General features: G+C 41.4%; 1 protein-coding gene across 1 annotated transcript in view; it reads left to right on the top strand.

The window, feature by feature from the left end:
• COLQ (collagen like tail subunit of asymmetric acetylcholinesterase) overlaps positions 1 to 12,006 on the top strand; it is a 157,854-nt gene that overhangs the window by 44,710 nt on the left and 101,138 nt on the right. The window contains exon 2 of the mRNA XM_033930733.1: positions 4,118 to 4,221. Within this exon, the coding sequence (XP_033786624.1) occupies positions 4,118 to 4,221 (104 nt within the window). The remainder of the gene's footprint in view (positions 1 to 4,117; positions 4,222 to 12,006) is intronic.

Here is a 12,006-nt window from a genome sequence, read left to right on the forward strand (position 1 = left end):
GCTATTTTTGGCAGATCTTTATTATACTTGCATTCCAGGATCATGATGCTCACTTTTTAAAAACCATTTATCATAATCCAATACCTATAATCTCATTTATACTCAATCACACAATTTCACAAACTTGGCACAATGCATCAAAGATAATTGTTAATCTCAGTGGGAGTTGATGTGTGAAAATATAATCTCATTTATAACATGCATGCCAACCCTTATCATGATCTAAATCTGCAGTGGTTTTCCTTACATTCACTTCTTTATTCCCTTTCTTTCTCAAATTAGTGGCATAGCCAGAAGTAAGTTTTTGAGTGAGCCAACGGGTAGATTGAGTGAGCACACATTTTCTCTCCCCATTCCACCCCCCTGGTACCATCTGCCTCTCCCTCTGCACAAACTTTTAAATGAAATACCTTAGCCCCCAAAACTGAAGAGATCAGCAGCCCCAGTTATGAACCCCTTTTGAAAACCACAGTAGTCGGCACCATTGATGCTGACACTCTGCACATGCTTAATTCTTGTGCATGAACTAATTATGCATGAAAACTGTGGGGTGCCATGGTTTTCAGCTAGGGTTTGCAACTTTGGAGGGCTGCCAGTGTCTTCAGCTGTCAGGGTTTGGGGATCCCTACCATTGCTGGGTGGACCTGATGTGAAAGTCACCTGTGACTAAGTCCCTGTCTCACACTCATCATTTGCATTTCAGAGTCCCATACTATACATACTCTCTGCATGCATGGTAAGCACAGCTCTTGTGCACATGCCCAGGCAAACTGAGGAGCAGGGAGCCCATACACTATTTTCTTTTGTCCAGCTTTCTTCAGTTGTAAACTGCCTAGACGTCGCAAGATTATGGTGGTATAGAAGAATAAAGTTGTTATTATTATTATTATCACTGCACTTATTAAATCCTCTCCCTCCCCTGCAAAGATCCATTGAAAAAATGTACAGTGCTACATACGTCTAGCGCCACTATAGAAATTACTAAGTAGTAGTAATTTTCCTGGCAGCAGGATTTTTATTGTTGCCTAGTCTTCTGGCTTTGCCCCTGCTGTCTCATCTGGCTCAGTACCAGCGCTTAGCCTTGTACGAAATTCCTTGCACTTGTGAAATTGATCAAAACCAGTGGATTTTAGAGTGAAAACCTTCCCTTCAAGCACCCTTACAGTCAGCTCCGACCTGTCAGTAGGTTTCCAGCATCAAAGGCAGCATTGTTTTCTGCACTGTTCTCTTGAGTTTGAGAGAGAATATCTGATGACCCTCGTTAACATCTATTTGTATACATTTAAATATCATTTGCACTAAATTTTGGTGGGTGGGTTGTTTCTGGCACTAGAGCATGGGCCATAGTAACATAGTAGATGACGGCAGATAAAGACCCGAATGGTCCATCCAGTCTGCCCAACCTGATTCAATTTAAATTTTTAATTTTTTTTCTTCTTAGCTATTTCTGGGCAAGAATCCAAAGCTTATAGTGACATCAGATATTCCTGTGTAGGAAATTCTTCTTCTAAAATGTGCTTACAAGCTCTCGGGGATTGATGCAGAGAGCTATGCTACTGCAAGCCCAGCTGCATGGTTATTGTAGGATTTACGCACATTTCTGGGTGTTAAGTCTTGTGCTAGACATGGACGCACATTGCATTAAAATTAAAATGAATGGTAATAAGATCATTAAGTATTCTGCTGTTATGTGCAGAAAGAAATGGTGGTTTTCGACATGCGCGTGCTAGAAATTTTCATCAGGACTGGGTCAGGGTAGAAGGGTTAATTGAGAAGATTGCATGCCCTCTTTGAGATTTGCATACTTCAGTTTTCTGTTGCCTGCAACCAGGACAAGTGTCTGCAACTTTAAAACACAGACAAGAGGTAAGAGCAATAAAGTACAGGTGTCTAAAAAGAATAAAAAAAAGAAGAAAATGCCAGTATACTTCTGAGACTTTTATTCTGCACATAAATATCAGCCGCAGCTTAGTAAAAGGAGCCCTATGTGTAGCAATTAAGGTAAAAAGGACAGAGAATTACTAGGAGAGGAATAGAGGGGTTAGGATTGGGTGAAGGGATTTGAAAGGTGTTACTGGCTAGGAGATAGAATGTAGTTTCAAAGTGGCAGAAGGCAGCTGTTTGGGGAAAGAAGCTGGGTGATGGGGCCATGCGCTAGGAATGTAGGGTTACCATATGGCTCCATAAAAAGAAGGATGGATTGAGACATTCAGATTTTACTTCCTTTGCTTTCAATGGGAATAAAGCCTAGATGGGTTACCATATGGCTCCAGGAAAAGGAGGATGATTGAGACATCCGGGTTTTACTTCGACTGAAAGCAATGGAAGTAAAACCCAGATGTCTCAAACCGTCCTCCTTTTTATGGAGCCATATGGTAACCCTAGGAATGGAGTTATGAGGAGGAATAGGAAGGGGTTAGTGAATTGAAAGGGGTTATGGCTTAGGAGAGAGAATTCTGCTGTGAAAGGCTGGAAGTAAGAGAAAGGAGATATGAGGAGGAGATGGACTGGGTGATGGGAACATGCACTGGGAGTGGTGCTGAGAGGAATAGAGAAGTCTGGGAAGATGTGAATGGGATTGAAAGGAATTACTGATAAGGAGAGAGAATTCTGCTGTGAAGGACTGAAAGAGGCAGAAAGGAGCTGTATGGGACAAAGACTGGGTAATGTTGACAGAGGCTGAGCGTGCAGCTGTGGGGCAGGGATTGAGGAGCTAGGAAAGGATGAAGGAGATTGAAAAGGGTTACTGGCAAGGAGTAGGAATGGATAATCACCTGGAAGATACAATGCTATTGTGAAAGTATAGAAGTAACAGAAAGAAGCTATAAGGGGAAGAAGGGCTGGATGATCAAGACAGACACTAGTGGAACTGTAGAGAGAGCTAGGAAGGGGTAAAATGAATTGTAAGGGGTTATTGGTTGGGAAAGGGAATGTTATTATAAAGACCTGGAAGTGTCTGAAGAGAGGCTTAGTGACAGGACAGCAACTAGGAGTGTAACTGAATAGAAAAGAAACAGGCTGTGAGAACAAAAGGAACTCGGGGAGAGAACGTGGGCTATAATGGGTGAACGGCCTGTGAGGAGACATGATGTGGCAGAGATGACACAAGATGCAGAAGAAAAAGGAGCCGAAAGAGATGTGAGTGTATCTTTGTACAATTGGGAAAAGAGGCTGAGAGAAAGTTGAGACGAAAGAGACATGAAGGTTACAAGAGTGAGAAGTGGCATGAAGTGGACGAGTCAAACATATGAAGTAAAGATCAATGAAAAGACTGTTCTCACGAATGACAATCATAAATAGGACAGAGGAATGCCAACATTTTGCTCCCTGTTGTGCCTCCTATTCCTTTTTGTGTCCTCGGTGACTTGATCCCAGTAGTTCTGTAGCGATGCCTAAAACCTGAGATTGCTTATTAAAGCCCCCCTTTATCAAGCTGTGTAAAGGTTTTTTTTTTTAATTGTGAGTCGCTGTGGTAAAAGCTCCAGTGCTCAAATGAGCGTCGGAGCTTTTACCACAGTGGCCAGCAATAAAAAAGCGGCTTGATATGAGGTGGCCTCAACTAGTTATATTCCTTCACACAGTAGCATCCTTACCAACCTTTACCTGTGAGGTGGTGGATTTGTGGGGAAGGGGAAATGTCAGTCTGAAAACCCTAATAGGAACACATAGACCTGGATGATAGTTAAAATTCACAATCACATTAACAAATCTGAGTTTTATTACCTCCCTTCCACTGCAGTGTGGTCCTGTCTCAGTATCTATATCAGTGGGACTACCAATCTATTTTATTTTAATTCTTACACTTTCAAAACAATTGGCCTGCATGTTCAAGTCAATGTTCAAAACATTAGAGGTTTAACAGGAGATATCTGTCCACTAAAGGAAGGGTTATCATATGGCTCCAGAAAAAGGAGGAAAGCACTAGAAGTAAAACTCGGATGACTCAATCCATCCTCCTTTTTCTGGAGCCATATGGTAACCCGACTTCATCAAAAGCATTTCTTTTGTAATTAATTGGGGTTTTTTTTTCCTTCATTGGGGCTTTATTGAAACTCTACACTGCAGTGTGTAATGTGACTGTGTAACCCCCTGGCTAATCCCTCTTTATCTTGGACAGTGTTTCCTTCCTTCCAGCAGAAGAAACACAGTTGCTGCTTCCTAACTCCTCCACCCCCGCCATTGTTTCCACCACCACCTTTCCTCAGAGACCGCAGGAGTTTTGTAAGTGTTTATAGCATTTTATTTTCCTTCATGGATTTTCTAGCATGATAAACCCAGCTCAAAGGAACCTTGACCCCAAATTCCTCCTGATTTGAGCTAAGGGACAAGGTTCTGGTATTAAGTGGCTAAATGCATCTCTATAATTTGGATTGCCAGCTGTTCCAGATTTGCCTGACAGTATGATCAGGTCCTGAGTTTAGTTTACCATGTGAATATACTTATATTCTCCAGCACAATGGTTCTTAACCTGTCCTGGGGGACCCCTAGCCATTGGGGTTTTCAGGATATCCTTAATGAATATGCATGAGTGAGATTTGCCTATCAAGTAGGTAGTACGTATGTGTCAATACATTATGTTCCCTCCCTTGAAGCATTCAAATCCAAGCTAAAAGCCCACTTTTTTGAGTCTGTTTTCAACTCCTAACTTCCACTCACTGTATCATTTCCTCTACCATAATCTCCCCACCCCTGAAATATCCTGTCTAAATTAGATTGTAAGCTCTTCTGAGCAGGGACCGTCTATTGTATGTTAAATGTACAGCGCTGCGTATACCTTTCAGCGCTTTAGAAATAATAAATAGTAGTAATAGTAGGCAAGCAAATTTCTCTCTTGCATATTTATTTGGGATATCTTGAAAAATCTATCTGGTTGGGGGAAAAGTTTAAGAACCACTGCTCCAGCACAAGCAAACCTACAAGTCTGTATGGAATGGGCTAAACCCAGGACTGGATCTGCTAGTCAGGGAAATCCAGAGGCAGTTATCAATTTAAGTACAGTTTATTTTGATATACTGCTAATCAAGGCAGACTATCTAAGCAGTTTACAAAGTCAGACCACTTAAGGGGTAACTCAATCAAAGGCAGATGGGGTTAGATCAAAAATACCAACAAAAGGAAAACAAATAAAAGGTACAATGTTTACACTATCTAAACCAGGGGTGTTCAATGTCGGTCCTCGAGGGCCGCAGTCCAGTCGGATTTTCAGGATTTCCCCAATAAATCTCATGCATATTCATTGGGGAAATCCTGAAAACCCGACTGGATTGCGGCCCTCGAGGACCGACATTGGACACCCCTTATCTAAACGTATGAATGTACAAAAGATTTGTCATGTTATCTGAGCACATGCCAGATTTGAATTGGTGTTTCTGACTCACTTATTTGCCTCTGAGCCACACTGAAGTTCCTGCCACTCTGTAAGGGTGACTGTGGGAATGAGGGTTATGGCAATCTGTGTCATGTACCCCGTCAGGAGAGTTAGTGCTGGCCCATGAAGTGCTTTGCAAGGAGAGTCATGGGGGGGGGGGAGCAGCTTAAAGCATATTTCTCAGGAATCACTGAGGCCCATGTGCTGCAACTGCTTATCAGATGGGCTAGAGATGGCCAGCATGGTGCTGTGCTTAAGGAGAACTGCATCAGCCTTCAAGATGCAGCAAGAGAGCAGCTGGAGTCCAAACAAAAGAAAAATCTGCTAAAATTATTTTATGAGTAACTTCTTTTATTGCACCACAGAATGGTGGTATATAAAAAAATGAAATAAATAAATAAAATATTTAATTAGGATTTATTAGACTCCTTTAGGAAGAGAATCACCCATGGCAGTATTAATGAAACTTCCACTGATTTACTGCACAACAGGGAAAGACCCAACATTCCCTATAGATCACTTCTGGGGCTATTGATCTTCCCCTTGCCTCTTCTTCAGTGAGTCAGTAAAAATTTGGAAATGATTTTTGTGATTTGGAAATTCTGGCTGCTACATGCAAGGCTTCTGCACTTATCCTGCTGTATTTGTTTTTGGCCATTTGTCTTATGCTGTATCTCCTCTATAATATATGTTTTTCACATTTTGGACCTTTTTCAGCTTATTGAAGGCTTATTATGTGCCCCTCATGAGGAGAGCATCTGTGCCTTTTGAGGTGCACTGTATGAAGGGAGTCACTAGCAGCTTATAGTTGCCAGCTGGATCCAGATACACACATGAGGGCTGATCCAGTCCTGGGTTTGCTCCATGGCATGCAGAGACTTACAGGCTTGCTTTTCTTATGGCATGCAATGGAGAAATCAGAACTACAATCTGTGCATGGAGTGAGATAAATGCAGGACTGGATCCAGTTGACAACTGTACAGGAGGTGTGAGAAGAGCAAACATAAGAGTTAAAGGAAGAGATAGGAGAAAGAAATGAGGAAGTCTGAGAGCAATAAAACAGAATAATAGGGAGCCACAGAATGAAGGTACTTGTAGGTTAGTAAAACCTTGAATTGAATGTGGAAGTGCATGGGAGAACTTGAGAAGATGGTTTACAGTCTTGATATTGGAAGAAAAGGAAGTTATTGTCTTCCTACTCTTAAAATGGTAGATTGACTCCAGTGTATAGACTTAAACACTTTTGTCCAAAAACATTCCATACTTCAGTTTTAAATCATAATTTTCTGAAGTATTACTTACACCCCAGTTACATTTTGTCACAAGGTCTCTAGCCTAAACATGATCATCTTGTCAACTCAGACATTGTTTTAACTGCTGCAGTTTCATCTCTGACATGCATGCACAGAAGGGTCATCAAAAGTCTGGAAGGTTCATAAGATGAGGTAGCATCTTATTTCAGTGGCAGAAGGAAAGGCTCAGTTCTGGGCCTGTCCAGTAAGATTAGCTCTGGTCCTATCTTAATACCTTTACTTTTTTGAGGCTGCATCATGAACTTGAGCAGGTACTGTTTGAAAGACTGCTAGAAATGCCCAAGAAAGCCATAAATATAACATGCGAAGGTAGGTCAGAAAATGATCCATCCAGCTTAGCACTCTATCTCCAACTGTTCTCAGTGTGGGTCATTAAGGTAACCAACAGGGCCTAATAAGGTGATCTCTGCCATGTTGTTCAATCTGTGAAGTAGGGGATGGTGATCCCCAAATTTGCCTTGCTAATAACCATTGATGGACTTGTTCTTTAGAAATTTGTCCAAATCATTTTTAAATCATCTGTTCTTCAAGCCTAGACTATATCCTCCAGCAACAAATTCCATAGCTTAATTGTACAACTGAAAACCCCCCCAAAACTTTTCAAATTTGTTTTACATTTGCTACCAGTTGGATTCACGAAGTATTCTCAGTTTCTTCTACTCTTTGAAAAAGTTATAACCATTCTTTATTAACCTGTTCCACACCATTCATGTTTTTATACATCTCAATTATATCTCCTCTCTTTCATTTTGCACTGCTCTAAGCGCCGCTGTTTAACTGTACAAGTGGATTACACTCAGCTTGCTCAATCAAAGTGTCCCCTGAGTAGGGTTGCCAGATTTTACAATTGTAAAATCCGGACACTCTAGGCCCGCCTCTCCAGGCCCGCCCATCTCCACCCCAGTCCCACCCTAGCTCCACCCCCTGCTGCCTGCTTTGGTTGGGCAGGAGGCAAGCCGTGCATGCGCGAATGCCACGTGATGATGTCAGACGCACCAAGCGTGCACGTGACATCATCGCATGGCATCTGTATGTGTGGATTGCCTTCTGCCTAACAGGATTGAGAGGAGGCTTTTCAAAACCCGGACAAAGTGCTGGGTTTTGAAAAGCCGTACGGACCCCTGGACACGTCCTCAAAAGGAGGACATGTCCAGGGAAATCCGGACTTCTGGTAACCCTACCACTGAGGAAGGTGTTTATCGATACGCTGAAACTTGGATCCTTGTTGGGACCATCAAATAAAGACTTGATCATTGGTTGAAAAGACTCCTCCCTTGCATTTTATAAGCCTGCCCATTTTTTGAGATGGGACAATCTAGATCAGTAGTTCCCAACCCTGTCCTGGAAGACCACCAGGCCAGTCTGGTTTTTGGGATAGCCCTAATGAATAGTCATGGAGCAGATTTGCATGCCTGTCACCTCCATTATATGCAAATCTCTCTCATGCATATTCATTAGGGCTATCCCAAAAACCCGACTGGCCTGGTTGTCCTCCAGGACAGGGTTGGGAACCACTAATCTAGATCAGTGGTTCCCAACCCTGTCCTGGAGGAACACCAGGCCAATTGGGTTTTCAGGCTAGCCCTAATGAATATGCATGAAGCAAATTTGCATGCCTATCACTTCCATCATATGCAAATCTCTCTCATGCATATTCATTAGGGCTAGCCTGAAAACCCGATTGGCCTGGTGTTCCTCCAGGACAGGGTTGGGAATCACTGATCTAGATTATACATTATAATTAAGGTGTGGTTGCACCATAGAAGGTTTTTTTTTTTAGATATATTGTGATAGTCTTGTTCTTATTCTCTTCTGAGTAATCCCTATTTGCTTTTTGATGGCCACTGCATACTGAGTTGAAGATGTCAATATATTGTCCCCTATGACTTTAACCAAGAGCAATTTGCAGAAAAAATGTACCTGGTTGGTTTGGGGCAGGAAGAGAGCATGACAAGGTGAGAACACATCAACACCAAACTCTTCTCCATTTCTTTTTCTGTGGTCAGAGGTGGAGCTCACCATGATTCATTCACTGCTTAGAAGGCACTCCTTTACTTCCATTCAAGCAGACTACTGACTCCTCTTCCTCTTATTCTACCCAGTGAATTGCTGAAATGGTTCCCTCATCTTTCTTTTCAACCCTTGCAAACTGCTAATGTTAATTCCTGTTGTCATGGTCTGATGATTCGCTGATGATATCTCCTGCTCCCTTGACCCAGGTAGTGAGTGAGCCAAAGAAGTTCTGTGTTGGCCACCAGGCTTGACCCTATACAAAATCACCACTGACTACCATGTTCTTTCTCTGAGGGTTTCAAGACCCAGTATTGCATACATATAAAGGGGATTATTTTTTCCCCCTTGTGCTTCCCTTTGCACCTGTCCGCATTAAATTTGACCTGCCAGTTTGATGCCCAGTTCCCCAGTTTTGCAAGGTCTTCTCATAACTTCACACAATGGGAGCAATTCTGTAACTGAGCACCACAATTTAGGCATCTAGATACCGCACACTGAGCACTAATTCTATAAAGGCATCTGGGCACCATGATTCTGTTATAGAATACTCATGTAAATCAGCATCAAAGTGTCTACATTTTTGCATGTCCACTTACACCATGTCAATGGCAGGCATAAGTGGGTATGCTTAAATGTGGCACTTTAGCTTGTAACTTGCAATATTCTGTGAGTTACGTGTGTGAATATTGGTATCATCTATGCTCCACCCCTGTGAATGTCTCCTTGCATTAGTTACACACATCATTGTTAGAATAGTACTGAGTGCTCAGCTAGCACTTATATGCTTAAGTATACAAGCATATACCTGTATAAATGCTAGTATTCTATAAATTTGCATGTGTAATCTGTTTGTGAATTTAGGGACCAAGTTCTAAAATGAGAAGGAATCTTCTTATATTTTAACTACTGGAAATAAATTACTATCTGCAAATTTGATTATTTGTTGATCCCTTTTCCAGATTACTGATGCATATATCTAACTAGAGAATGACACGGGGATAAATTTGTCTCCGTCCCCGCAGGAACTCAATTTCCCCATCCTGTCTCCACGAGTTTTGTTGCTGTCCCATTCCTGTAAGCTCTGCCTTAACCGCACAAGCCTCGAACACATGATTTTAAAGAGTTTGAGTCTTGTGCAGATGAGGACAGAGCTTACAGGAATGGGGCAGGGACAGGAAAATAATTTGCGGGGACAGGGTGGGAAAATGAGTTCCCAAGGGGACGGGGAAAAATTTGCCCCCATGTCTGTATCTAACCTCTGTTTTTTATCCAAATTATTTATAAAAAGTGATCTTTGAACAACTCTCAGTCCATATTGACCAGACGTTAGTCCTTTCTCCTAGTAAGGCTAGATTTCGTCTGCATGATAGCGCTATTCTTGTTTCTAGTGAGATTGCCTTTGATCTATTGGCCTCTTTTGACCTGGTTAACCACTCACTGCTGATATTATCTCTGACTAAGCTGATTATGTTTTTACTGTTAGCTTCCAGTCTTCGGACTCATCAGTACATCCCATTACCTGTGAGATTCCACATGGTTCCATCCTCTCCCCATTCTTTTTAATATATATCATTCACTCCCATAATATTAAAACCTTTATATGCTTATGATATGTTGTTATTTTTTTAGTGCTCTATTGACCTTAACACTCTTGTCTCTTGGTTGAAAGAGCACACCAATTTGTTCCTCATCCTGAGAAAACATTAGCTTGTTGGATGACTCATCTCCTACTTCAACCATTGATTATCTCAAGTCTCTTTAATCTCCCAATTCCTACAGATACCTCCTTCCATTAACTGACAGTCATCCTAGATTTTCAACTGACTTTTCAATCTCTTATTTCCCATGTGCTCAATCTTGGCTTTTCTGCCATGCGCAGACTGCGTCATATAAGTAGTTTTCTTGATTTTGATTCCTTCCACACCCTCACTCATACCCTTCTAATATGTTGACTGGATTATTGCAATTCAATTCAACAGCTAAAACATTTTCAGACACTCCAGAATACTAGATTTCTCTACTGTGCTCATAGATTTGACCAACTCATCTATGTTCATTCATCTATACTGGCTACCAGTTCACTACTATTTCCCTTTTAAAATCCTTTGTCTAACCCATAAAACTTATCACATAATGTAGGACAGCCATCATATTTGACTACTCTTACAATCCCCTTCCTGGGCTCTTAGATATTAGATTCCCACCGCTTGACCCTCCCTAATCCTAGACAAGCTCTTTACAAATCAACCAGAACCTCTGCTTTTTATTTTTTGGATCCAAAACTGTGTAATTACACCCCCTCCCCAATTGTTTCTAAAACTTGGCAACTGAGGTTTGAATTCTAGAGCACATATAGCAAGTCATAATTTTATTTGTTCTCCCTGTTGGTGTGTTTGCTTTTATCTTGCCTATTAATTCCTCTGGTGTTCTTTTCAAATTTGTTAATCGCCCTTACCCGCACGCTGCATGAGGTGGTATAACAAACTTTACACTAAACATAAACTTATTTTACACAAAACTGGGTCCAATATAGATCTCTAGGGCACTTCACTACTCACCACTGAGAAAACTAACCCTTTCCTTCCTATCCTAATCAATAGATAAGATACTCTCACTTATGACTTTTAAATTTCCTCAGGAGCCTCCCCTGAAGGTATTTTATCAAGTATATTCTGAAATGAAGATACACTATATTAACTGATATCTTTTATCCATCAGCTTATTCATACTGTCAAAGAATTTCAATAGCAAGATTTCCTTTGTTGGATCCATGTTTGGATCTCTTCAGAACCCTTTCTAAAAAAGTGACATTAAATAATCCTCATGGACAGTGGCAAGTTCTAATAGCAATGTAATAATTTGTATCTTACAGAGCGGCCAAAGTGATAAAATATATTAAGCCTTGTGCACTTTTTTGTGAGTTAAACTTTTCATACAATTTAATGAAGCTAGTAATTACAAAAAAGTATATTAAAACAACATTAAAATGCATGCACCTCTTAAGTGAAAGGATTAACTATTTCTCTCAGAGCAGGGTGTTAAGGTCCTAAACATTGGCTTAGTAAGAGTGGTGCACGGGGGGAGGCCCTTGGCGTGGTCTTTGTAAAGGGTGCAGGCATCCCTCCTTCCCACCCCCCGCCATGCACCCCTTCCCTCATACCTCTTTAATTTTTCCTGCGGGATCAGCATTATGAACTTGCTGCCCGCTTCAGTGTCACCTCTCTCTGATGTCACTTCCAGGCCCTGCGCCTAGGAAATGATGTCAGAGGGATAGCTGACAAGATGCGGGCAGAAAGTTCATGCTGTTGCTCT

This window comes from Geotrypetes seraphini, chromosome 2, assembly GCF_902459505.1.
Source record: "Geotrypetes seraphini chromosome 2, aGeoSer1.1, whole genome shotgun sequence".
Taxonomy (NCBI): Eukaryota; Metazoa; Chordata; class Amphibia; order Gymnophiona; family Dermophiidae; genus Geotrypetes; species Geotrypetes seraphini.